The sequence below is a fragment of the Cygnus olor genome, chromosome 11 (assembly GCF_009769625.2).
Source record: "Cygnus olor isolate bCygOlo1 chromosome 11, bCygOlo1.pri.v2, whole genome shotgun sequence".
In the NCBI taxonomy this organism is placed as follows: domain Eukaryota; kingdom Metazoa; phylum Chordata; class Aves; order Anseriformes; family Anatidae; genus Cygnus; species Cygnus olor.
This window is the reverse complement of record NC_049179.1, coordinates 21,273,752-21,301,466: the sequence shown is the minus strand read 5'-3', so window position 1 is coordinate 21,301,466 and position 27,715 is coordinate 21,273,752. Positions and strand designations below refer to the sequence as shown.

General features: G+C 45.4%; 2 protein-coding genes and 1 non-coding gene across 6 annotated transcripts in view; 2 read left to right on the top strand and 1 right to left on the bottom strand.

The window, feature by feature from the left end:
• The window catches only part of ADAMTS7 (ADAM metallopeptidase with thrombospondin type 1 motif 7), a 50,184-nt gene extending 49,167 nt beyond the window's left edge, over positions 1–1,017 (bottom strand). Inside the window, exon 1 of the mRNA XM_040570046.1 lies at positions 897–1,017. Coding sequence (XP_040425980.1) covers positions 897–978 — 82 coding nt within the window. The 5' untranslated portion in view covers positions 979–1,017. The remainder of the gene's footprint in view (positions 1–896) is intronic.
• Positions 1,018–3,597: 2,580 nt separating this feature from the next.
• Positions 3,598–3,670, top strand: TRNAK-CUU. Its single transcript has one exon. It is a non-coding gene; the product is annotated as a tRNA-Lys (tRNA).
• Positions 3,671–3,892: 222 nt separating this feature from the next.
• Positions 3,893–27,559, top strand: MORF4L1 (mortality factor 4 like 1). Of its 4 annotated transcripts, XM_040569919.1 has the most exons (14): positions 3,893–4,030; positions 8,076–8,122; positions 10,925–10,992; positions 12,758–12,823; positions 13,240–13,326; positions 14,157–14,237; positions 16,826–16,888; positions 21,371–21,396; positions 21,983–22,071; positions 22,367–22,468; positions 24,022–24,110; positions 25,386–25,558; positions 25,867–25,951; positions 26,859–27,559. In XM_040569919.1, the coding sequence occupies exons 1-14, from the start codon at positions 3,991–3,993 to the stop codon at positions 26,941–26,943; spliced, it is 1,101 nt and encodes a 366-aa protein (XP_040425853.1). In that variant the 5' UTR covers positions 3,893–3,990; the 3' UTR covers positions 26,944–27,559. The 4 variants fall into 4 exon arrangements, with proteins under 4 accessions (XP_040425853.1, XP_040425855.1, XP_040425854.1 ...); XM_040569921.1 differs by lacking the exon at positions 12,758–12,823; XM_040569920.1 differs by lacking the exon at positions 16,826–16,888.
• Positions 27,560–27,715: the final 156 nt, after the last annotated feature.

Sequence of the window (27,715 nt, the reverse complement as noted above, 5' to 3'; positions counted from 1 at the left end):
CCCCAGCACACCCCCTGCACATCCCCAGCACACCCCCTGCACATTCCCATGCACACCCCATGCACACCCCATGCACCCCCCCAGCACACCCCATGCACATCCCCCTGCACATCCCATGCACACCCAGTGCACACCCCATGCACATCCCCAGCACATCCCCATGCACACCCCATGCACACCCCCTGCACACCCCCAGCACATCCCCATGCACACCCCATGCACACCCCATGCACACCCCCTGCACATCCCCAGCACACCCCCAGCACATCCCCATGCACACCCCATGCACACCCCATGCACACCCCATGCACACCCCATGCACACCCCATGCACATCCCCCTGCACATCCCATGCACACCCAGTGCACATCCCATGCACATCCCCAGCACATCCCCATGCACACCCCATGCACACCCCATGCACACCCCATGCACATCCCCAGCACACCCCCAGCACATCCCCATGCACACCCCATGCACACCCCATGCACATCCCCAGCACACCCCCAGCACACCCCCAGCACACCCCCAGCACATCCCCATGCACACCCCATGCACACCCCATGCACACCCCCTGCACACCCCCAGCACATCCCCATGCACATCCCCAGCACATCCCCATGCACACCCCATGCACACCCCATGCACACCCCATGCACACCCCATGCACACCCCATGCACATCCCCATGCACACCCCATGCACACCCCATGCACACCCCATGCACACCCCATGCACATCCCCAGCACATCCCCAGCACATCCCCATGCACACCCCATGCACACCCCATGCACACCCCATGCACACCCCCAGCACATCCCCAGCACACCCCCAGCACATCCCCATGCACACCCCCTGCACACCCCCTGCACACCCCCTGCACATCCCCTACCCCGACCTGGCTGCCGGGCGCTGCCTCTCGGCCGGGTGCCCGCGGCGAGCGCGGCGGCGAGCAGCAGGAGCCCCCCGGGGCCCGGCATGGGTGCGGGCGGCGGCACCGGCGGCTCGGCGCCCGGCGGCGGGGCCGCGGCGGGCGGAGCTCGGAGCCGAAGCGGGGGCAGCCCCGGGCCGGGCCGGGCCGGGCAGGGCCGGGCAGCGATCGCGTCCCGGCCCGCGGGGCCGCCCCGCCGCCGTCCCGGCCCCGCCGCTGCCCCCCCGGCGGCCGCCACGGCCCGGGGCTGCCCCCCGGCGGCCGCTGCGCGCGGGGCGGCCCGGCCGAGAGGGGCCCGGCGGGGGGTGCCCGCCGCACCCGGGGCCCTCCGCACCCCGGTCTGACCGCCGGGAGCCTGCCGGTGCCTGGCGCGAGGGGCCCCGGTGCCGCCGCGGAAGGGGGGCGGCGAGGAGCCCACGGGGCCGGGGGCCCGGCTGGGGAGCGCCACGGAGCCGCCCTGTGCCCGGCCCGGGGGGCCCTGGCAGCCCCCGGGTGCAAGAAACACGCAGAGCCTCGAGGCTCATCAAACGCCGGGGTAGCACAAGCTGAGGGGAGACCGCAGCCGTCTCCGCCCGCTGCGTGCGCTTTACTTAATAAGGGCACGGCGCAAAGCCATTAAATGCTCTCTGTGGCGAGCGCTGGGTCTCGGGAAGATCTGCAGATTTGCTCAAAACCATCTCTTCCTACCTGGCAAGTGTGTGGGTTTGGGTCCTCCATGAGCCTGCCACCTCCCTCCCATCTCACTGCGGATCTGCACAAATGTCAACGAAAAACGACACCTCTTTGATGCTTTATTTGGGCTGCCGTTTTCCCCGGTACTTATACCTACGGTATAAGGTCAGGGGCTTTCCCTTTTTGCATCTTTTCTTTTTCTTTTTTCTATTTAAGTAACTCCTTGGCAGGACATGAAGACTGCAGGAAATTATAGTCCCTTCCTCATGAAATACATGACTGTTACTAACTGAGCATATTATTTGTATCGTTTTCCCTGCTTGTTCTCTCTGCATGTCAGGATCTCACTACCTAGCTCTACCTATTTAAGCCGGAAGTCTAAAATGTTTAAAGAATAGCCAAACTGAGTGTTTAGTCTCTGATACGTACATTTGGAAAGATTACTTGTGGGTGAGGTCTAATGTGTTTATGAGGATAGGGTGTTCCAGGTTTGGTTATGGGGAGCTCTCTGACATTTTTTAAACGGAGCAGTTCATGCTCAGAAGTCTGCATTTGTAAGCGTAATTTAGCTATGAGACATGATAAAATGTATTTTATATAGGATGAAGCCCAGGTCAGCGTGTCTGACAGTTTGGGTCTGCTGGATGTGTCAAACTGTGTTTGACAGTTTGGATCTGCACACATAATGTGCAGCGCACTCGATGTGCCATTATTTTCATGTCTGACCCATCAAAATCAGGCATTTTGTGTCCTCTGTAAGCAACAGAGAAGAACGAGGTCAATTTTGAAAGCATCCTGCCATTTAAAAACCAATTGCTCTTGAATGGCTCTGGGCAACTTCCTGCAAGGCAACGCTCTCACCCAGTGACTGCCGTGCTACTGCATTCACGGTGGTTTTGCCAAAGGGAAACAGAGTCTGGCCACTTCTGCCTCCTACTTGCTAAATATCTCCAGAGAGGGGGCACTGACCCACAGCACTTACATTCCCGCGCTGGGAAGGATACGGCCTCTGCCCAGGGCTCGTCTGGGCCCAGTGCCCGATGCCCCTCGCCCGAGGCAGCCGGGGCTGTGAGGGCTCCATGTGGCGGCCGCGCTGTGTGGCTGTGCTCCGGCTCCCGCGTCCAGGCCGGACTGAGCCAGGCCTCGCCTCTGGGCCCCTGCAGCCAGGGCTGGGGACGTGGAGGGCTCCTGGCCCCTCGGCCTGTGCCTTCTGCTCACTCAGGTGGCTCTCCCTGCTCCTCTGGGTGTAAGGTCCTGCCGTGGGTGCCGCTGCCAGCCGAAGGTGCCATCCTTTGCCCCGAGCGTGGGCCGCCTGGTGGAAAACCACAACAACGACGTTTGTGAAACACGAGCGTACAGCGCGATGAAACGCTGAGGAGACAAACCGCGTAATGAGGCTCTGGTGCCCTCCTAACCCCACACCGCATCGAGTGCAGTCTGTACAGGAAGCGTATGTGGAATTGCAAAATATTTATTTCCTTATCTCTTCAAAAAAAACAACATGACGGTTTGAAGACTCTCTGGTGCTGTCAGACTACGCTGAAATATCCTGTAGCTTTCCCAGACGTTTACGTCTAGTGCTGCTCCACTTCTGTCTGCCTGGCCAGCATTTTTCTTTTTTTTTTTTTTTGAAGTGATAACGTTAAAATATGAAAGCAGAGATACGGCAGAATAATCACAGGAAGCATTCTGACAGAAAAAAACAGTAAACATTCGGCTGTACGTACAAACAGCGCAGTTGCTCGAATACGAGGGGTTTGCCCACACGCAGAGCTTTAACCTTGCAGAAATGAGGGCAGGAGGCGCCAGGGAAGCTGCTGCGGGCAGCTCCGGCCGCAGCCCCCGACGGTGGGCGCCTGCCCCGCGGCTCGGCTCCCGCGGGCTCTGGGGGCTGTGGCGGGGGGCGGCCGCCCCCTGAGGGCCCCGTTCCGGGCCGGGCGGGCCGCGGCTGCGGGCGGCGCTGCCGAGTAGAGCGGAGGCAAAACGTCGCCACAGCGCCCGGCTAGCTCAGTCGGTAGAGCATGGGACTCTTAATCCCAGGGTCGTGGGTTCGAGCCCCACGTTGGGCGCACGGCTCTTTTGTGTCCCTCTTCGCTTTATTTTTTTTTTCGTGCAGCCTCGCATCAGCGGCGCCGCTCCCCAGCCCCCCGCAGCCGCACGGGCAGAGCCGCGCAGCCGCGACCCGGGGCGCGGAGGGGACACACACACACACACACACACACACACACTCCTGACGGGGCGAACTACAACCCCCAGCGTGCCTCGCGGCGCGGCGCACGCGCGGCGCACGCGCGGCGCGGCGGGGGCTGGGGCCGGCCGCGCGTGATGCGGCGGCGGCGGCGGTGAGGCCGCCGGGGGAGGGGGCGGGCGGCGCGCGAGGCGCTCCTAAATGGCGCCCAAGCAGGACCCCAAGCCCAAGTTCCAGGAGGGTGAGCGGGGGGCGACCGGGGGGGGGCCTCGGGGCCGGGCCGGGAAGGGAAGGGACAAAGGGAGCGGGCGGGGGGGCTCCGACACCCGCTGCTGGGCCCCTGGGGCCTCCTCTCCCCCGGGGGCGCGCTGGGTTTTAGCCTGCGTTTCTCAGCCCCAGCGCTCCGGGAGTCTGGGGGAGGCGTCGGTTCCCTGCACCTCAGCCAGAGAGACTGTTCTGGAAGGGCTGGAGTCCCTCCGGTCCTCGTCTCTTCCTCTTCTCGGCTTTCCTGCCCATAAGGCCTGAGACCGCCCTTCTCCCCTCATTCACAATACGCTCAATTTTCTTGCAAGCGTGGGCATTAAAACTGCTGAAATCTCCTGGCCGCGTCGGGACTTTGGTCCTCTCAGCTTTGAGGTGTGCTCGTCACTCGCCCTGCTTGAGGGGGAGCTCCGGTGGGGGCCCTCGTGCAGGAGCGGCGGTGGCGCCGTGCTGGGGCCACGCAGCGGTTGGGGTGGGCTCACAGGATCCCCGCTTCCATCAACGCACCCGCCGTTTTAGGACAGTAACGGGTAAGGTTATGCTTCCTATGAGGCTTGCTTTGCATGCGTCTTGATTTTTAGGTAGTGGCTGTGGTTGGTACTAATGCAGGTAAATGAAAACTCATTTCCCCGTCCCTCGCCGTGGCTCTGTCTCTAAAAACGCAGCTCGCAGAAGAAGGGCTGGAAGCTGGCTGCTCTGCGTCCCTCACCGCGGTGCTCGGGTGTGCATCGGGGCAGCTGGTGGCAGAACGTGCTCGGCTCTGCTTCGGCATCCCGTGCCACGTGCCGACACCAGTGTTGTTAACGTGCAGAAATACACGGGATTTTGGCGCGCGATTCACGTTGTAATAACCGAGTTAATGCGAAATGGAATGAGCTGCGGAAGCTAAAGGTTGAGTAGAATTCCAGACAGAAACGGTTCATAGCCGTAGGAATACGTGCAGCGTAAATTTATAACAGACGTTCAAATTTGGACTTTCTTCCCTAAATATAGATGTTTGTAATCTCAACATTAGCATTGGAGTGGAGAAATGTCCCATGAATAAAGCTTCCTGCAGGCGTAAGGCTTAAGTGCTTTATTGTGGGCATTCACAACCTGAAAGTAAAATTATTTTAATTGTAGATTTTTCAAGGAAAATGATAGGTGCGCTTAGAAGTTGTCTGTATTGGCGCTCTTTACAAAGCAATGAGCGAGGAGGAGACTGCATTTGTTGTGAAAATGTATGAAAGCTGGGAAAATCTGAATGTCAAACGGGAAGCGTGAGTACCCTGTGAAACGAAAGGGCTGTGCGTTGATGTTGGCGTCAGAAAGGAGATCGGAGTCTGGTCCAGTGTGAGTTAATGGCTGCTGGTATCTCGGGTGTTAATCTTGTCACTGACTGTTTTTTAAAAGCAAATGGAAAATGGATTGGGAGTCTTCCTCAGATGTCGAGCTCAACTTCTGAGAGGCTAAAAGCAGGTTTTTCTTCCTGATGATGCTGATGCGATTTGTTTTTTGTCTGTTCTCAAGATGCTGGTTACCAAATTGTATATCAGGGCCGTGACACAAGCCTTCCCTTTGATGTGAACGTGGAACTTCTTGTTTCTATAAATGCTCTGCATGTAGAACAGTTGAAGGAGTGGGCAGTTGAGCTCTGCCTTCCCCGAGCTCTTCTCACCTGAAGGTGTCGACAGCGGGGCCAGGAGAGCTGCCCGCTCTTGCCTGGGTGCAAGCCGTTGGTGCAGCAGGGATGTTCTGTGTCGCGTGGCGTTCTCGAGTGTTACAGAGCATCTTCAGCTAGCTTCTGCCAGCTATTCTAGCTGAAGAACTGTTCTCTTACAAACCCCGTCTCTGGGATAATAAATAGGTGTGGGTGTCTCTGCGGTGCGGGAGAGAAGCGGTCTGTGGGTGTCGGGGAGAAGCCTTGTGCCTGTCTGCAGTAAGCTGAGGAGGAGGAAGAGCCTGTTGGTGTTCCTCCGCGCTCGTGGTAACCTTCCTGCAATGCCGAGGTTCGTGTCCTTGCCCATAGCAAATGTGGACATCTCGCCTAGAAAGACTTTGCGTAACGACTGCAGGAGAGGTGTGGCTTCCAGCAGTGCTCACGGACTGTGTGAAGGATGAGGGTGCTGCAGTCCGTGGTCGTTAGCCGTGACTGTAAAGAAGTTCTGACTTTACGACAAAGCACTGAACGTGCCGAAATGGGCACTTCCACTAACAACTCTCTAAATAGTTTTCTAGACGTACAAAAGCGTTTTACAGGTTGAAATACATCTATGGCACAGTTCTGTGTTCACAGACCTCACAGCGAGTACTTGTTTCGGCTCTGTGGACAGTGTGACCCCATGGGCGAGGTACGCTGTTCTTCCTACTCAAAGTAGGAACGCGGTGGTAAGCTCACAGCTGGGTATTTCCAAGTCTGGATGTGCGAGATGACATCCGAGTGTAGTTATGCTGGTGGGACAGACTGTTGCTGTGTCTGCTCGTCTCCCGGTCTTGCTGGTGAAGTGGTGCCTGCATCTTCCCTCATCTGCTTCAAGCAGCATCAGAAAAGCTTCGCTGACCTTGCCAGACGTGGACGTTGGGAATGCGTGCAAGAGCTGCTCCGCCACCTCACCGAAAGGCCTTGGGATGCGGCGATGTTCAATTTCTGCAGCGGTTTGTACACTGATCGTCCTTCCGGAGTCCAGCTGGTTAAAAGCTACGTTAACGTTGAGTTAGTTACGTGTCCGTGGGGTCAAAATCGAGCCAGAAAGGTACAGGTTGGAAGAGGGGTCGGAGCTCATGGCACCACGTGCCATTGGCTGTAATTTATCCCTTCAGTACGCAGAGGTGGGTTTTGAAGAGCAGAGTAAAATTTACAGTAGAGGGCACCTCTAAACCTGCAGCCCGTGCTCTGGTCGTTCCCACCTTAGTCACTGCTGAGCTGCTCGCAAGGAGCTCAGAATGTGTCCCTGATGGGGCCTCCTGCTCCTGGGGGCCGCTTTCCCAGCCCCCTGTCCGCGGATCCACGCTGTTAGAGCTGTGACTGTTGCACTTCTGCCCTGCACGGCCTGGAAGTCGTGGCAAGAGCTGGATGTGTGCCGCACCCTGGAGCACGTTATGCAGCCTCTCTGAAAATGTGAGGTACCGCGGCTCTGAAGAAGGAAACATCTGTCCCCAGATATCCTTTGTTAAGCACGCCCAAATTCCTGCAATAGCCCTGCACAATGAGCTCTCCCCATTTGGGAAGGGGCGGGCGGACGGACCTGAAGAACAATTTCTTCCCACTTCGAAGCACAAAGCGAGCGCTTTTCTTGCTGCTGCACGAACCTGGCGCTCTTCTGTCCCACGAGTGGGGTGGGGAAAAGTGTGGGGGTCTCTCTTTTCCTGACTTCCTTGTACTAGAAATCCCAGGTATTCTGCCTCCTGCCAGAGGAGGACAGGTAACGTGGCTTTCCTTTGTGCCGGCAGCGTAAGGTACAGGGGTGACATCTCGTCTGGAGAGCTGATTCCCTGCTCTGAGTGAACATGCAACGTTGTGAGGACTTAGGAATCCCTCACAGCAAAATGGCTTTACCTGCTGGAGTAGCCCACGTGTAGCAAACCGGTGTTTTCATTTCTGCATCTGAAACTCAGGGCTTTGGGAGGAGGTCTGCGTGCCAGCCTTGCGACAGGACGGAGGGGTGCCTGTGGCTTGGACTGGCAGCGGCCAGAAGCGTGGGCAGGAGCGCAGGGCTTGGGGCCAGTCGTTTGCCGAAGTAACCAGCCCTTCTGCAGAGCTGTGGGCAGGCTCGGACGTGGCTTGCGTGCGGCTGTCCTGGCATGCGTGCTCTTCGGGGAAGTCCTCGGGAGTCTTTCCTTCACGGCTTAAATAATCGGCTTTGATCCTCTTGTACGAGAGTAAATTGACGTTCCAGACACCGGCCTGCTTCTCAGATCAGACTCTGCCTTTGAGTTTCTTGCTCGGTTGACCTGGGATTCGTTCTGTGCTGCGCTTGATAACATATATTTTGCAGAAATGATATATGAGGATTATTCTAAGATGCTTATCTGCAACTTTCTTTCAGGTGAGCGAGTGCTTTGTTTTCATGGACCTCTCCTTTATGAAGCGAAGGTACGTGTGGCTGCTTACTGCTGCAGGCGGTTCTGGCTGCTGCCCGGGAAAGTAAAGAGTTGTGTACATTTACCTGCTATGCCTTACATTGTTGGCCTGAGGCCAGAAGCTAAAATGAAGGAAAACCTGGTAATGTATGCAATTAATTAGTTTTAAACCCTGTAGTTCTATTTTATAGAAAAGCTTAATTTAAAAAAAAAAAAAACCACACCACAATGGTACCACGCAGCTGTGCTGGTAAATTACTAAAGGCTAGATCTTGTGTTCAACTTCTATAATACGCATGTTCCTAGGAAAAAAAAGAAACCACTGGAAAGCATTTGTGTCTGTAAAACTTGGCGCTGGAGCTAATGCATGACCTGGTAGAGTGCAGTCTGAGCCCCCTCAGAGGTGCGGATGGCTGAGTACACTCAGTGGTCTTCACGTGGGACAGCACTGAGGAAGGTGCCGCTGCGTTAACTGGACAGAGGAGTTGGCATTCTCAGTTCTGTCCCTTTAGCCTCAGAAGCTGCGAGTTACAGACTTGTGGCTTGGAGAAGTATCCTGACTGCTTCAGCTGCAGCTCTGTGGTGCAACGCTTCCAGTTACGCTGTTTTCTTCCGGGCCTTAAGCAGATGCCGCTGCCACGCCATCCGTTCTATCGGAGGTGTAGCTCCTGACTTGGCTGCCTACCCCTGCTTCCTCTGAAACTGCCGATGGGGCTTTTGTAGCTGTGCGGATGAGAAGACTTGCAGAAATTTGTGGGATGCTTTAAACTAAGACTTGCTTCCGGTGGGTTTTGGTGTCAGTAAATGTTACCTGGTATCACAAGAGACGTGGTGGTAGGGAGAGCTTTCGGCTGGCTATTTACACTGAGGATCTGGATCCTTCCAGGCTCCTGAAGTGGCAGGAAGAACTGGGTTTTGATTTTTACGGAGATACTTGAATGGTTTATAATGGAGAACAACCTTAGCTTTCTGCTCTTCCTTTGATCTAATCTTGCTCAGTGATTCTCGATGTGCAAGTTCCTCGTTTTGTGGTGACCGTATCCTGAGCCTCCCACAGCAAGATGATCAGAGAAGCACTTGTGTTTGCATTAGAATAGTATCGAAAGTTACGACTGGTCAGTCGACGTGTAGATCTGTTTGTGCAATGCAAAATTAAATGGGGTTTACTTAAGACCCTTCCAGCTGAAAGCTGTTACCTTTTAACTGCTCTAAGCCGACTGGAAGTGCTGGTTACACGTTAATTCTCCGCTTCCTAAAATAGATGCGGCCGGGAAGGAAAATATTTTGGTATAGGAATATATTTGAATTTTTTACTTTGTGCTCACTTATATTCTTCAAAACAAAGAGACTTTTTTAGCCTACGGTCTGTCTTTGGCTTTATGTCCAGGTCTGCAGTGAGCTAGCGAGTCAAAATGAGCAACCAGCGCAGCGGTGTAGCAGACAGGGTTAGGATGTCCTTACTCCTCGTTGCAAGTCTGGGTGACACGGAGTTTGTTCCATGCACGATGGTGTTGAGTTCAGCAGTGAAATACGATGTTCTGCTCTATGTTGACACCTAAGTATTAATGCTTTTTTAAACCGGAGAAGGTACGGGAAGGAGTTATGACAGTGGTCTTGAGAAAATGCTGTGCGGCAGAAGGCTCTGGATTCTCAGAAGTACTTAAAGGTGACTCGATCAGCATGGCAAGAGAAAAGGGATTAGAAGTCAGAGCCAAAGAGGGTGTGCTTTCATGTTTCAACAGTGAAGTAACTTGAGGATGTTGTGAAGTGGTACAGTGGCACCTGTATCCCAGCATCTCCAGAGCAAAACTTCACCTTTCTGGATGAAGTGCCTTATCCAAGACGAAGCTGACGGATTTAATTTGGTGTAGCTAGGACTTCGGGAACATGGACCCGCACAAAGATAAGACTAGGCAGGGTTACGTAGTCTGTCTTCTGGGTTGTGTTTTTGCAGGAAGAGGCATGTCTCCGGCTGTGTTTTCCTTTTATACAGATGTGGTAGCTTGAGCTCTTACCTGTCAGGGTGCAGGAGAAAGTTCAGTTACTGAGCCGTGTGCGTGCTTGTTCCGGCTCATCTCGTTGTCTTCCTCTGGCGGAGCTGAGGCGATGTCCTGCAGGCTGCCAGTAGGGCCATGCGGAACTTTCAGACAGAAGAGTTTCAGGGAGGGATGCTTCGGAGAGGTGTTGTGGGCTAGTTGGAGCAACCTTCTTCTGTGTCACCTTTTTGAATGGTCTTACCTTAATCTTGGTGAGTGAGGAAGTTGCTGTCTTCATAGGCCAGTCTTTAACAGAAATAACTGTTTTCACTTACATCCTTTGTACATTCTTAATCTAGAAAAAGCCTTTACTGCAACCCTTTCTACTGAATATAATGCACTCTCTGTGACTGCAGAGATCCGTATTATTTATTTTTTACTTTTGAAGACTCCTCTACTTCAGCCAGCTTACCTGTCTGCGAGGTAGGGGCCTGCATGTGAACAAACTCTTTAGTGAATGGCTTTTGGCTAACCTTGGGGTAGTTAAGTGACTGCTTCTTTGCTCTTCTGGTCATCCTCAGGGGTTTCCGATCCTTTTTGTCAATGAAGGTGGCCCTTTGGATAGCTGAGCAGAGTTCTTTGCCTAGCCCTTCCAAATCTGCAAATAGGCAGTAACTTGTGTTAGAGAACTTCCTTGCTGCTGTGAATTTGCTGCCAGGTATTTCAGTTGCTTGCATGAAATCTCCGCATGTTTAGAGTCTCTGGAAGCTTACAAAGCAAAACTCATTCAGAGATCTTTTTGTTCTCTTTGGTACTGACCAAGCTTTTCTCTGTTTCAGTGTGTAAAGGTTGCCATAAAGGACAAGCAAGTGAAATACTTTATCCATTACAGTGGTTGGAATAAAAAGTAAGTATTTCCATAAAATGGAAGCAGACCTTCATTGTCTCTTCTCATCAGTTTGAATACTGTCTTGATGGACAAGCTCTGCCCTCTGTGTCTTTAGAAGGCTCTATAAAATTGACCTGACTATTTTTGCATAGCTGAGTCAATGATTGATAGTAACACAAAGAAAACATTGCCTAACTAGCTGTTTCCTGCAGACCTTGGTTATCTAGACAACCTAGCTTGGGGTGTCAGCAGACTAATGAATGGGAAGGCTTTGTAGTACTCTGAAGTTTGACAACAGTTATTGTAATTCCTCCCTGGCAGAAATATTTAGTGCAAAAACTTTCTTATTGCGTGCTGGTATGAGATGTAATCCTTGGTGCAGTGGATCAAAGTGCTCTGCTCACAGTGTGTTTCACTCTTAAATCGCTTCTGGCAGCAAAGATTTGGAAAAACATGCCTTTGTGAAGGCTGCCTTCAGAATGGGAAGAGCTATCTATTATAGTGTTTCACAGGAGCAGTTTTAGCCTGTGTTTTGGTTCTGGCCTTTCATGCAAAGGTGCCATTAGAGATACTTTTCCCTTCTGCAAAAATAATAAAATTCTTGGTAAGATACTTCTAAAGAATAAAGATATCGTCATGATATAATGTTCAGCTCACTAAAGGTTAATTTTGTCATGAGATTGTTACATTTGTGTAGTTTCTCTTTAATTTGAGTTCTGTTGTGTTACTCAGTTTCGAATTTAAGAAAAGGAGGGTTTTAGTGAATAGAAGCTTTAGCTGTTCAGACTCCAGAAGGCTTTCTGATTTGTTTCATTTCAATGCTGCAGACCCTTGAGTGAAGATTCTGTTGCTAATATCTTGATCTCGCTGACTTGAATAAAAGCTGAACGTCATGTTTTAATGCCTACTGCTTTCTTTAAATGCATCTGCCTGCCCACCCCCTGCCCCCTCCTGCCAACGGGCAGAAAAATGTTTTATTGTAAATGCTGATAGTTGCAGGGAGTGTAACTGATTATTAAGCTGGCTGCTCTGTATCAATGAGGCAGCATAAATATGATACCTCATTTCCTAGTTTATCTCCAGTGGTGAAAGGTGCCATAAATGATGTGACTCCTGCTTTTCTTTTCGTGCTTGCATTATTTGAGGGTTTTTTGCCTCCAAGCTTCCAGTTAGCTACATTAAAAGTGGCTTTGCTGCAAGATCTAGACAACTGGGACAATGTGATTCTTTAACTTTGGGTTCTGTAATTACGGTCCTTTGTTACTTGTTAATTGCTCGGCTTATTTTTTTTTTTCTGCAAATACCAACAAGATAGGAAGTTTCTTCATCATACAACATAAGGTGTACGGCAGTCGTATAACACTTCTTTGGAGGTCTCACAGCTGTACAGACAGGAGTAAGATAAGGAGTTTACCTATCTGACCAAAGCACTATCCTAAAAATGTAACCTTAGAATACGTACAGCTGTGTATCTGTTTCTCTAACATTTGGATGCAAAGCTTGGCTTGTCTTGATCTTGGAAACTTTATATTCCTGCAGTGGCATTGGTTTTTGTCACTTTGGTGTTCCAAGGGTGGCAGCTATTGCCATGTAGTGAGAATGACACAGAACTCATATAAAGAGCTTTAACTTGCATGTTTCAGAATAGCTTGGCCACTTTTAATGTGCTTTTATTTGAAATAATTTGTCAGATTGCTCGGATTATCCACTCTTTGTCAAAGTGGAATTCTTGCTCATAATGGCAATTTCCCCAACACCTGTTCTCTTAAATCATTCACTTCAGATTCTTCAAATATTCATGCCATCTTGGTTTCCTTCACAGACAGAAATCAGAGCTCTTCTTCTTACAGTAAGATCTTATTGCTGAATTTGTTAACCTATAAAATGTTGGAATAGATAAAGGAAACTCGCTTCATAATATAGTTATGGCTACAGATGCCCCACAATTTAGTAAGTGTAGATTTTTTTTTTTTCCTGAGATTCTTCTATATTAAGACAGTCCCCTCCCTCCCAAATTGCTTATCCTTCAAGTTTGGGAAACTTCCAGAAATGACTGAGGGTTACAGTTCCCTAGAGAAGCTGTTACAGCTTCAGACAGTGGGGAATGCATTTAGTAACTTACACTCAGTTGTGCCAGTCCATGACTTGTCACAAAAGCAAAGTTCAGTCTCAAATTCTGCAAAGCTTTTAATTGATCCTATTTTATGTAGAATGCAATTCTGTGGTGTTTTTGAACGATTGTTTGATTTTTATTTTTTTTTCCAGCTGGGATGAATGGGTTCCGGAAAGCAGAGTGCTCAAATACGTGGATACCAATTTGCAGAAACAAAAAGAACTTCAAAAGGCCAATCAGTAAGTATTTCTGTTAGTCCTCGTCAGCAGAATATTTTTCTCTATAGGGCTTCAATGCAACAGCTATATATCAAAGGAGGGCAGTAAGTTCAAAACAAACAAAAAAGAAAAACCACAACAAACGCCTTCAAGAAGCATGTCTCTGTTCTTTGCGGTGCTTTGGCCTACAGAAGTATTCTGATCTCCGTGCTCCAGAAATTTGAGAGTTTTACTTAGTTTTAAAACTTATTTCAGGTTTCAATGAGGAGTAGGTTGATGAAGTGCAGAGGCAACCTGACTAACTGCAAGTACGTTCTATAACACAGAAATTAGGTGACAAAAAATGATCCTCATGCAGTATCCCTAAAATACATTGTTAACTGCAAAGGATACCTCTCCTAGGGGATATTTAAAAGCTGTCTGGACATGTTCCTAGGCAACCTTTTCTAGGTGGCCCTGACTGAGCAGAGAGGTTGGACCAGATGAACTCCAGAGGTCCCTTCCGACCTAAACCATTCTGTTATCTTCTCAGACAGCTTCAAGATGCATACAAATACTTTGATTTTTATGAGCGCTAGTCTTTTAATTCTTTTTTTGTGTAACAAAAGTGCGTTTATCTAGAATGCCCTATTTTTCAGAAGCAGTTAGTGTGTTGCTGACTAGTTGCATCTAGTTCAACCTTTAAAGTCCTCTTTTTGCTATTGAGTTGAATTTGTTCCTCCTTATCCCAAATAAGACTTGAAATCAGTTACTAGAAGTTTTGTGAATATTCTGTATAACCTATTCTCTTTTGAGGGGAGAACAAGGTTCTTTTCCTGTTAGTCTTATTGCCAAATGTATTCTTTTTAAAGGGAGCAATATGCAGAGGGGAAGATGAGAGGTGCTGCTCCGGGCAAGAAGACATCTGGTCTGCAGCAGAAAAATGTTGAAGTGTAAGAAGCTTTTTATTTAAAAACAAAAACAAACAACAAAAAAACTCAAACTTTTGCTTGTAAGTTCTACTACTGATCTTTAAATAGTTTTCTTCTTATAGTTTAGCCTAAAGAACCATTCTTTTACTCCTGACATGACCCATGCAGACAATTTACTTTTGAGGTATCTGAAAGGCTTTTGTTGAATTACTTTATTAAAACTGTCTTCCAAGATTGAATGATGTTTAATCTCGGATCAAGGTACTGAGTAGGTTAAACGTTAACACTTCATAGTTCTTTTGCATACTATTCCTCTCAAGTTAGTTGCCTGAAACTCAGTTATGACATGTCCTCATAAGACTTGTGTATCTTAGTGAAATTGGTTTCTGTGCAGAACTTTGCAGCTCTTCCAGGCTGCACAAGCACTTACGTGGGGGGAAGAAAATCCTTAAAATACCTTGCCTTCTTACTGTACAGTTGTTAAAACTGTGTTTAGGAAGCCTTTGGTGTTTTCCTGTCTTTTCCAAATCTAAACACATGCTATTAAAATGGTTTTGCATCTCAAGAGACCAGAAGCAAGCTCAGATGTTTATTAGAAGAAAAAAAATCAGAATGTAATTGTCAGACTTCTTCCATTCCATCTTTTTTGTTTTTCAGAATAGGCTTGTGTGGCCTTACGCTTAGATTCTCATAGCTCTTTTGCTTTGCTCATGTGCCATGAAACTCTTCTGTTTGGGGTAGTACTTCAGTTTTTTAATCATGAATATACTCATTTCTAATGTGATGTTGTAGATGTTTTCAACTGCTGACTCCTTTTATGATTCTAGTCTTCGTGAGGAAGGAAGGGATGTCATTTCAGCAGCTAAGAGCATTTGGCAGCAGCCTCGCATTTCATGCCTCACTTATGGGTAACTTTGCATTACAGAATAAGTATCGTTGGCTTGAGAAGTGCAGTGGCAGTGGATAAAGGCTTTTTTGCTCTAGATCCTGAATGCAGATTTCACTTTGCAGCTGGCCAAAGCCTACCCAAGGCTGTAAATTGTCTTTTGCTCTTCGAAATGGGGAGTCAGATGGATCTGGTCATAATGCTACGTGCATATTCCTTTGGTCTGTTGCTACAGATTCCGAAGTGCCTTAAGCACTCTGGTTTTGTGTGCTTTCTCAGCTTGGGATGGGCTTCTGACAGGGACGTAGTCAGTCTGTCTTCATTTGGAGGGGGTGGGGAAAAAAGCCTGCTCAGACAGTTCCTGATGAAAGTCATTAAGAACTAATTAAAATATCTAAATTGTGGTAATTACTAATGGGACTGCTTGAGGGGTTGTTGCACTTGAGTCTGCTTGTGTTTTATTCAGTAGGAGCAGAATTAATTTAATGTATAATTTTGACATAGGTGGTGATGACTCAATTGTAAATGTTTTGATGACTACAAATTGCATTACAGAGAACATCCTAATAGTAACTTCAGGAGTAGGATCCCCGTACTGTCAGCTTCAGGCATCTTGGGAGCTCAGGCTGATTGCAGTGGGGTGGTGACTTGCTCTCTGGGGCTGAGAAAATGCTAAATGTTAACCTCCACTTGAAAAGCAGTAGAACTCAGTCGGCTTAATCCTCTCCACCACATGTAATAACGTTGCATCCAAGGTAGACTGACGCAGCAAAAAGGACTTCATCTTAAGCTTCTGTTTCAATTCAAAGCTCAAAAGCATGTTACCGGGTCTGTCTTCACTCTCAGTTAAAACCAGTTGGGCAGAGGGAGTGGTTTTGCTTTTCGCTGTCATCACAATAGTAAGCATTAGCGATCATTTCTGGTGTAGCAGAACATACAGGAAACTAATTTTCTGAAAGCTTTCCAGCCACCATGAAAATTTAATTCCTTGAAGGTGGAAGATCAGAGTAGTAAAGGGGAAGGAGGAAAACCTGTCATTAAAACAGCAGTCTTGCGATGTGAAAGGTATCTATCGCAGGGTCCCATATGCTTGTTGCACTGATCTTGCTCCTAGTCTCTAGCCATTACCAGCATCCTTCTAAATTAGACCCCTGGTTCTTCCAACAAAGTCTCCCTGTCTTCTTCCCTACCTGGAGGCTGAGGGGAGGAAGTGCTTTGACTGAACTTAGCAGTGATGCAGGGTTGCGATGCTGTACATTATTGACTCAACTGCTGCTGCTCACATCCTGCTTACACCTGAAGTCAAGGTGGCTTCTGACAAATCTGGGAATACAGCTCACGCTTCGGGATTGTTCTGTTGTTATAAATCTAAGGTTGCTGCAGGTACATAACGTACCGTTGGTGGGGAGGGGGAGAAACGGATCAACTATTCTAAAAGGGTAACGCTGTCAACCTATTTAGGCCTCAAAATTTACCTTTTGTAGCATTCTTGGAGGATTGAACAGAGGGAACTGTTCAAACTTATCTTTAGAAACTTATTCCTCGGATAGCCAAACAAGAATGCAAAGGAAATAAGTCTAAGAAACATATATCCTCCAGGAATGTTCGATAAGATTGTAAAACACCGCTAAAAAGGTAAATTTCTGAATCTTAAATAGATTCTCTTAAAGGCTGAGCACTAGGTCTGACATTCTTTCCTTAACTCAACCCCCATTGTGCCTAGATTTTTCAGACGAGATGGAGCGCATACTGTTTGCTGTTTGGAGACCCCTACAATATCGACGCGGTGAGTTAAGGATGGATTGTCAAACCAGGATTTTCATCCTGAAATCCAAATCTCCTTGCTTTCATAGATTTCCTTTAGCGACTCTTAAAGTCGTCAGCTGTAATGATGTAAGCTCTGGTAGCAATTCAGTTAACAATTCAAAGTGCTGCAGAATATTGTGTTTGTTTTTTTTTTTTAAAGCTGGCGTGGACTAACAGTACTTAGTTTCTCTGGAATGCATACATTTTCAGTTGGGAGAAGGGTATGTTCTGAGCACCTAAATGCATTCGGTGCCTGCTGTTTAAAAGGTGGAAGACAACTGACTTCAGGGTTTTGAAACTGGATTGTTCTAGAAGATTACAGTTGGTCTGCATGTTTACTGTAGCCTGGAGTTCTCTTTCCATGGAAATCAGTAATAAACGGCACTGTGCTCTGTAAGTCTGAGAGCTCGGCTGCTGCGGTAGATGGTGGTACAAATTGTGAGGATTGATCTTGCTCTGTAATCTACTGTATTTTTGTCATGGCGTGAGTCTGCTCAGAGTAACTGTTCTGTAAATTGCAACAACTAGTACAAAAGGGTTTTTAAAGCTATTTATAAGCGGTATTTTATCAAATAGAAATATGCATGAAATGCAAATTGTACACAGTTCTTTTGAAATTAATCATCATATGGTAACTAGAAAAACTCTGATAGAAAACACTTGTATGTTTACAGTGGGTTACAAAAGGTAAAATACAACCCTACAGATACTGGCTTTTCCAGACTGTCTTATATATGGTACTGCTGAATTCCAGTTTCTAAGAATTGATGCTACCTTTGATGGGCCTAATGTGATTATCGTGTTAAAATCAGTAACCTGAGTCAGCCTGTGCTTGGAAAGGAAGAAGGGCAACCTAGAGTACTAGAGTGAAGGTACGGCACTGAGTAACAGGTTTGAGAAGATATGTGTTTTTGATGTATTTGCAAGCAGTGTCACCAGAGATGCTCTCAAAGCAGTATCTCAACTTAAACATGAGTTATTGTTACTTTTTCTAACAGAAGTCCTGTTCTTCATCTGAACACGTTACTCAAAAGCACGTGCTCCTGCTGCGTGTCCTCTGGGGCGTCCCCTACTACCTTTGGCGTAGCTAGTAGCTCTCATGCGAGCTGCTCAGTCCTCCAAATGTCAGGCAGCATACACACACTGCCTGCATGCCAGCTGCCTGGGGCTGTAACAACACTGGAAGGGCTGTTCTGGCTCCAGCTGGAGACTTCCCTAACCCGCTGTGCTGTCTGGTGGTCACTTGTAACACGTACCTGGGGACGGTCCTCAAGTGAGTCAAGTCTGCGATGCTTTTCTACCAAAAATATCCTCTGCTCCTAGCAGCCTGTCAGCAAGGGGCTTCTGAGTTGGAGGCTATATCCATGTGATGGGTTTAATAGTCCTTTGTAGGACTGTTTTACACTTACCTAATAAATTCTGAACCATTTGGGCCTCTGGCCTCCACGGCATCCTGTGGCAGCGTGTTCCTCATTTTAATTCGGTACTGTGCTGAGAAGGGGAAGGAGGATGATGACTCCTGTCTTTTTTAATGCTTTCTGCTTGGGTTTTTGGTCTTTTTCTTCCGTCTTGAGGAAGGATTAATTGGTCCATCTTCACCCTTTATCTCTAATGATCTCTCTACAATTTCCCCTCTTCCCACCCACTGTTTACTCCTGGTATTGAGCTGCTCTGCACTACTGACTGTTCCTGCTCTCATTACCTCTTCTACTTTGGTGTGCCATGTAAGGTCAGGTTGCCTGACCGTGCAGGAGATGTGTATAGTTCTGACTTCGCTATTTATCCTTTGCTAATAGCGTTGGATGCTGTAACTGAATGTTGATAGGAATGCTGCTCTTTGCAGCTGATTTAGTAACCAAGCTGCTAGAGCAGTAGAGGGCTGGCGACGACCATTCAACGTACTTGCTTTTCACACTTCAATATTTTCATGTAAGCTTTTGTTACTGGACACCTTGTGTTAGGAGAGACTTCAAGATGTTGGACAGCTTACTTGCATCCGTGCTGTTGTATTGTCAGTAAACTGGCACCTTGCTGATCTCCCTCTTTGGCGTTTACAAGAGTCTTAACCTCAAATCCCAGAGCCCCAAGTGGTAGCCCACCTTCATTCCGCTGCTTGCATCCTAACCAGCTGACGTAGGGAGGTTCTGAAAGATTTCTAAGTCTTGTTAAAAGGCTCAAGAATTTAGGGAAAGTAAGAATTCTGTGGATAATAGCAGGTATTTGATCTAGATGGTCACAGACTCCTAACAGTTGTAGAGTAAGCAAACCTTCCCATGTCTTGCTTTTTCTCCTGATGTTATTTGTGTGTTGAATTCTTCACTAAGCTACTCTTGTTTTCAGGGTCACGTCTAGAGAATTGTCAGGAGAAAGACACTTAATGCTGCTCTCTGTTCCGAGGCTTGCTGTTCGTAACGTAGGTCTAAAATGGCACAGAAGGATGTGTTTCAACCGTTCCTAGATGTTTCATCTTTTTGTGTCACTTCGGGACTTGAATTCCTTTGCAGTAAGTTACCTGCCACTGTGAGGAACATGCGTGATGTTCTTCAGCTGTATGTCTCAAATGAGCCTGCTGGGTCTGCCTAAAGTGCTCTGGTGAGCTAAGATGTGTTGCTTATCGCGGGCTCCAGCTTCTCTCGATAAGGCTGTCTACAACCTCTGATACAAATGCTGCATCTCTCTCCTGGATATTGAGTACGCTGCATGCTTACGGTACTCTACACAACAGAAGCGTTTCATCTTGCACAGCTGTCTTAACCTAGTGAAGAGTATTATTCCAGCCACTCTGCTGTACAGGCATCGAAAATGTGCCGAGTGGCAATGCTTTGTCTCTATCCTGAGATCTTTGTTCCCTAAATCAGATTTGTCTTAGACTTTGTGAACAGACGGCTGCTTTGACTTGAAGCACAGATGTAATAACTTGAAATGTAAGGAATCAAGAAATACAGAATGAGGCTGGAGAGCACAAGCAACTGCCCTCAATGGGTTTATGCTAGGCTTTGTGCATCAGTAACGTTAGGTGTGGTTTTCTACTGCAATTAAGACAGTTCTTAAAGTACTGTCTGCTCCAGTTTTCTAACTCTGCTTCTAGACTGATGTTCTGATTTTATTTTTATCTTGTGACATTAATTCTCAAAAGAACTCCCTGTTTCTACTTGTTTACTCTAGGTTTGGAAGAAAAGGCATTCTCTTCAATACACAAGTCCATTATCAGTGACTTCACTTGGCAGTTGTTACCTCTTCCTGGAGAGGGGATTTTTATTCTGCCCACAGTTCTTTTTAAGCCTCATGATTGCTTGTGACTTGAAGCTTGAAAAAAGTGTTGCTTTTCCTGTCTTCAGACCTTTCTGAGACTGACTACTTCCTGACTGAGATAATCCCAGTTCAAAGACTGAATACAAATGTCTTTTGACGTTGTGATGAATTAACAAAGAAATAATCTTGTACTGGTAAAGAGTTTTATCCTCACAATCTGGAATCTAGGCCACTGATTTCTGTTTTTTTGAGAGAGGTTTAACTGGATTCCTATCAACAGTGAGCAAATGGAAACGTGGCTAATAGACTCTTAATTCAAATGTTCTAGAAAAGGTTAGTAAATGTACAAAGTTTAAGTTTAATTTTAGTTAGTTTTAATAATTTAGTAGTTTAATTTTTGTCATTAGCATATCTTGACATATCTGAATATTTGCATATAGTGTTTTTAAAATTCTTGGAAGTTAGCTTCTCAGCATAACTGTTGGAATAAAAATAAGGATTAAGGAGAGAGAATTTAGACAAGTCTGAAGTGTTTAAGTGTTAAGAGAGCAGCATCTGGAAGATGATAAAAATTAGGAACAACACTTTTCAATGTTGTTCCAAATGTTTCCAGTAAGTATAATCACGATCTCCATTAAACTTTGGACTGCCTATGATTGCATCATCATGCAACTTCATGCATATAATTAATTCTGATAGTGATATTCAAACTTTCTTACACTGCTGTAGTGGTAAAATTGTTTGTTTTTTCAATACTTTTCTGGAAAGTCAGCTAGCTGAGACTTACCTGATAGTTTCCATCACCTCTGTTTCCTTGTCCTGTATTTTGTCTTTAAGTGATGCCTGAAACGCTGAAGTAGAACATCTATAAGTATTTGGAAAATATGAAATATCTGTAGATGCTACTTGATAAATGTTGGTCAGGTCTGTTCTAAAATACTTGTTCTTGGCCTGTCTTCGGGACTTTTGTAGGTTTACGTTTAATGAATCCCCCAAATGTGAATACTACCACTCGTACTGGAAAAATCTTAAAGCATCATAACTGTAGTGATAAATCATACCTGACACTTCTCCTTTCTTTTGCTGTTACCTAAATACTCCATAGGCTAAGTATTTGATCATGGTTCTGAGCTTAATGGACAATTTTTCTGGCTTTCAATTCTTTAAATACTTGTCTTTATATTTGCAATAATTTGTGTTCTTCTTGCAGGAAAACAAAAAAGAACAAACAGAAAAGTAAGTATATCTTTTTTTTATGGAAGTGGATGTCCTTAGTGAAGGATTCTTAGCTGGAATAAGATCTTAAATCGGCCCCCACCAAGTTTGCTTACACTATCACCTTGCGGTGTTCCTCCTGGATCTTAATGTCCATTCCCCTTCAGCAGGAGGAACGTATAACTTGCTGATTTGCACATAAACTATTTGTCAAGATTTTGAGTTCCTGCAAATTAAAAGCAAAGTGGTATCCACATGAATCTGAAATAATTTGGTAAGTCAAATTTGTTTTTTTATTGACATGGGGCACAATTCACAAAGCTGAGTTACTGGCTCCAAAAACGTTCTTCCAAAGAACCTTACAGATACTGATGCCCTGGTTTGTTCTTAATGCAGAAATCTCCATCTTCAGATAGGCATGAATGTAGCAGTTTAGAGTCACAAATGTGTGATGTTCAAAATAAAGTCATATTAAAACAAAAAGCAAGTAAAAGATGACTTGAAGTCTGATTCTTACTTTTAAATCCTTTAATTATTTTCTTTATAATGGTATTTCTTACTGACTTACCAGACTCCTTAAGCAGCATAATTTCTCTTTTCTGTACAGCTCCTGGAATTGGAGAGGGGACCAGTACCAGTGAGACTCCTCAGCCTCCTAGGAAGAAGAGGGCTCGAGTAGATCCAACAGTGGAAAGCGTATGTGTTTGTGATTCTCTTACAGGGCTTTTAACAGAAAATAGAGTTGCTTTGCTCAGACAGCAATGTTTGTTCTGTGGTACGGCAGCATGAAATGCTATGATTTTGCAAAACCCTAGGGTTGCCAAGTGGCCTTGCAAAATCTGAGTTATTTCCCTGTTCCCTCTGGAGCCTACTTTGGCAATTCCTTAGTCCAGTGATGTGTTTGAGTTGTGGAAACAAGCAATATGGTGACTCTTATCTTGGACAGTTATCTGAAAGTAATCAGTGTCGCTTCGCTTTTTTTTTTTTCCAGGAAGAAACATTTATGAACAGAGTTGAAGTAAAGGTGAAAATCCCAGAAGAGCTGAAACCATGGCTGGTAGATGACTGGGACTTGATCACCAGGCAAAAGCAGGTAATTTCTAAAAATAAATAAAAAATAAATTTTAAAAATCTGTGTATAGGCAAGGACAATAAACTGGAATTTCATATCCTCTTCAAGTGCAGGGTAGCTAAATCTCCTGTAGAGTTTGACAGAAGCCTGATGGTGTAAACAAAGGTCACCTGCGAGTTATGACCATGGTGCAGCAGAGCTGAATGTAAATTTGTGGAATAGATTCAGTTTAACTGGGCATAAGCTTGAAAGTCGAGTAATTTTAAACAAAGCGTGGTGTTCCTCAAAGCATGCCAACAGGTCAAACATGCTAAGAACAGTTTGCTTAGCTGGTAGAGAACTAGTCTGTAGGAACACTGCATGTGGTAGATGTTTCATCTCAGTTCCTTCCTGCCTTGTTTACATGTCACTCATTGCCAAGTTCTTAAAGTATCTCAAGTTCTAAAGCTCTGACAGAAAACAGTCTCTTAGAGCAGTGATTCTCAACTTTTCTGCCAGGTAGAATCTATACAAAGCTTGTTGATGCAGTAATTTTATCTAGGCAAGACAGTCTTCCATTTTAAAATGTATAATATACTTCCATAAACTTGTTAGTAAGTCATGACTCTAATGTGGAGCTGCTTACTTAAATTGGCAAGAAGCATAGAAAATAGCATTGAAAATTGTATGTTTTTGATTTGACAGGCTGCAATTGCATGCTTTGACTTTTACTGCTGCTCTGAGGTACTGTTTTCCCAATGAGCAAAAATCTTGTCCTACGTAGATAAGGCTGACTTGTGGTGAATAGAAGTGTTATGCTTGCACCGGCAGGAAAGGTGCTTAAGTACTAGTATGCGTTACGCTGACTCCAGTTCTGCAGACTGGATTTTTTTTACCTGAATATCTTCAGACTATAGTGCTTTTGTGAAAAGAAAATGGTAAGTGAACTGGGGCCCATGCCTCAAAAAACAAAGCAAATCCGTGAATTTACTGTATGCTTAGCCTTGCAGTGTATGACTGAACTAGTATCTGAGTACAGGTGATCTGTGTATGGTGTTAAAGATGGAAGATAATCACTGGTCAGTCACAGCTAAAAATATTTGTCTTCAGTCCCGTAAGCTGTGATGTAGCTGTGATAGTCGTTAGATGGTGCAGGCAGTGAAACTTCCCAGCATGTGCCTAGTGGCATTGTTTGCTTCGCACAGTGGTATCCGTTGCTGAACTGTAGAAGCAAAGCAGACGAAGAATAATCAAAGCTGTCACCGTTGCTTTTGCAACAGCTGTGTGACCTGCGCTAGGCAGGTCTGCACTGGCATTTGTGTGCTTTGCTGCATACCGTTGGCTCTTGGGTTGACTTTGGCAATTCAGGTTGCTTTTGAGCAGCAGAAATGTTAAATGGAAACATGAATGCGGTTGCTGTGGAGTATTTCAGTATGCACAACTAAAACAGTTGATGTTCCTTCGGTAAGAATTAACACCTTAACCTGTTAATTCTAGAAATATCCTTATGTCTGTCTGTTTAAGGCTAGCACGTAGATAGAAATGTCTGTGCAATTTAGACAACTTGTATTTGTTCAATTTTGTTTCTTTCCCAGCTCTTCTATCTTCCTGCCAAGAAGAATGTTGACTCTATTTTAGAGGATTATGCAAACTACAAGAAATCACGAGGAAATACTGATAACAAGTAAGTAGCAGTCGTTTCAAACCTTAACTACATCTTCTGCTGTTGTTGTTGCACTTGTAGTTCATGGAAAAATTAGTAAAGCTGTTAAACGTATCCCAGCCCTATGCTCAGGTTAATGTTTGAGACCAAGGTGATCGAGGAGTTAAGAAATCTGAGAAGGTAATTCAAAGCCATGGTTCTGCTTTCTGGATGTTTTTTCTCCTTCATGCCCTGCCCTTCCCCAGGCTTTTTTCCTGAAGGAAGCTGATAGAAGCCAAGTCAATCATTCTCCATCCCCTTCGTTCTAGCTCAGTCTTCCTACACTGGGTGAAGAAATTAGGTGTTGCTTGCTGTGTGTAAGCTGAACAAACTATCAAAAAGGCCACATAGCAGATGAGCAAAAAGTGTTAGTGTATTGGCAGGCTTTCTCACTGAGGTAAGGGGTGGAGTGGAGGACAGGCAGGTAGATGATGACTTCTTTTAAAAGAATCGGATGGGCAAAGCTAATCCTCCTGAGGTGGTACTTTGAAGATTCTTTCTTGTAGTTGCATCAGCAGTCCAGCTGTGACAACAAACAGGGTGTGTTTATTCTTAAATGAAGCTTTTTGCTTTCACAGACAAAAGCCTGAAATGTGAAACTATTCTTCCATTCAAGAGGAAGTATATTATTAGCTTGTCAGGGTGCTTTCATATATTTATCTAGTTGTAATGGCCGCTTTAAATTTTTGCTGGGTGGAGTGACAGTTGTACTATTCAAGATGTGTAGCATGATTGCTTATACAGAAAATAAATTCCTATACGGTTATTCTTCAACTGGTTGTGAAGTTGAAGGCCTGCAGGAGTACGGCACTGAAGGCCTGCAGGAGTATGGCACTGAGAGTTACAAAGAGCCAATTGCCTGAAATGTCGGATGGCTGTCCCCTTCCATGAAGCAGTAGTTCAGTCTGATTACTTTAATCAGACGGTTTTAAACTGTTGTGAGTTAGGATTAACTTTAGTTGAAAACGAAGAGCTGGTAAGTGTCCTTAGAAGTTCGCTGCTTTGAACGGACTGTGCAAGCTAATTTGAGTACATGACTAAAACTAAGTTTTTTCAAAACAGTCAGTTTTTAAAGGAGGTCTTGAAATGCACCATTCCTCGCAGCTGTACATTTTTAGGTCTCCAGACAAATTTCCTGGAAAAATCTGAAGGCTTGTAAAAGACTTCCAGAACTTTGACAGACTCACCAAGCCAACTCCAATCTTGTGTTCAGCCAGGCATTAGAACAAGATTTGCAATGTTTTCTCTGTTTACCAGGGAATATGCAGTCAATGAAGTTGTGGCTGGAATTAAAGAATACTTTAACGTCATGCTGGGAACACAACTACTGTACAAGTTTGAGAGGCCCCAATATGCTGAAATTTTAGCAGATCACCCAGATGCTCCTATGTCTCAAGTCTATGGTGCCCCACATCTACTGAGGCTATTTGGTAAGTATCTCATCTAGAGGCTGAAGAGAGGTTAGAAGAATTAAATGCTTATAATTCCATCTTGAGTATCAATGGGAGTGAATTGCAGAAATTTGACAGGCAACTTTGAAACCTGTGGCTTCATTCTTTCTTTTTACTCCATATGACTAATGGTCAGTTATTCAAGGATTTAGAACGGAAAATAATTATTTCAGGTTAGGTTCTATATAAAAACAGTTTCCTGGGCTTTTTATATATGCTAGTATAGGTTTAGTCTTATTGAAATACTTAAACATCTCTAACAAGAAGTGCTACTTGTTTCGAAACAGTACGAATCGGAGCTATGCTTGCTTACACACCTCTTGATGAGAAGAGTCTGGCTTTGCTGTTAAACTATTTGCATGACTTCTTAAAGTAAGTACTTTTTTAAAGCCTTTTAGCAAGAAAAAACTTGGGTCGCGTTACAAAAGTCTGCTTATTTTCAGTGAATAGGGGTGTGTGTGTGTATATGTATGCATTAGGCCTGCGTATGGTATCTTCAAATATTGCCGTGAAGTTTCTCAAGCTGCTGTATGGTAACATGAGTAAGTTTAACTTCTCTCCAGTTATACTGAGGTTATTGCTGGTTAAACATGTTTATGTATTTGTTAGTCTGCAATTTTAAACTGTCCAAGTTTGCTACTTTTTTCAAAATAAATGTTGAAGCATTTGTCATCTGCTTTTTTATAGCCACTACAATTATAGTGAACTATTAAATTATGTAAATTAATCAACAATAAGTAGACATCTGATTTCAGATAAGTTAAAAAACATGAAGCCAGTGCATTGACCAGAAATACTTGAATCTGTAAAATGAGAAATAATGGCATACAATGCTTATTTTGTTAACACATCTAGATGGTCATGGCTCCTTTTTCTCTAGCCATCATTCATTTACCCAGGTAGGTTCTGTATTTGTGCAAATAGGACACCACACGGTTCTCTCTTGCCCCTGCCCCTCTGAGTACTAGCCCCAGTAGCTTGACTTCTGGTGCAGCAGCTGACTGAACCTCAAATGTAAACCGTTTCATCCTGTTAATCTTAACCTCCCTGTGCTCACTTGGAGCCAGAGCTGCTTGACACCAGCTTGTTTGGCTTTGATTTTTGGCATGAGGTGTCAGATCCTTAATTGCTTTGGACAGCTGACTTTCTAGTAGATGAATGTTAGATTTATACTCTTGAAATCATTCATTATGATCTCAGTTAAGCGCCTTTTGATTCACTTGTGATGCTAAACAGATTTTAGGAAAAAATCATTTAATCTTTTTAATATCTTTCATAGGTACTTAGCAAAGAACTCCTCTGCGTTGTTTAGTGCCAGTGACTATGAAGTAGCCCCTCCTGAATATCATCGGAAAGCAGTATAATGGTGTGCTGCTCTGCAACAAGATGATCATTGGATCCTTGTAATACTGTCCACTTCTACGTCTTGTTCTTCACCCTTCTATTGCACATGTCTCTATTGCACAGACTACGTAAACATAAAGTGAATAAAGTTGTGTGTTTAATATGGAACTGGCATTTTTAAGTTCTGAAAACTTTCTTGTACTGAAATGGATGCTTGGAGTTTAGTGGAAACTTTGGTGTTTCTGGCTTGCTACTGTTTGCATCAGTGGAATGTAAAAAGAATGCAGTTATATTTCATTGTATGAACTCTTCTGTGCTCATGGGTCTGTTGACATTAAGATGTGCCTAACGAATCTGCTTTACGGCATAGCAATGACAAATCCAGACTCTCAGACCCATGAGGGTTGTGATCACCTAGTTGTGGTGCTATTAGTCTGACTCACAAACCCATTTTCTTTCTTGGTGTTGGAAGTAAAATGTTTGGTCCATAAATGTATGTTTTTGTTTAGGTAGTTGAAGGACTGTGACTTTTTATATCCTAACAGTAGGAAAATGCATTATATAGTAGTGTCTTGGAAATGTTGGTCTCTTACAGAGCTGTTTTACAAATCTTCAAATAAACTTTTTTAATTTCAAGTGTTGTTTCTGATATTTCTCTTTGGACTGGTCACTTATGATAATGTCACGTCACGTATAATCAAAGTGCATTGCTCTGAATATAAAGATCTGCAGTACTGACTTGGAGATGTTTTGTTTCTTTTTAACTGTAGGGATTATTAGTTAAAGCTAATG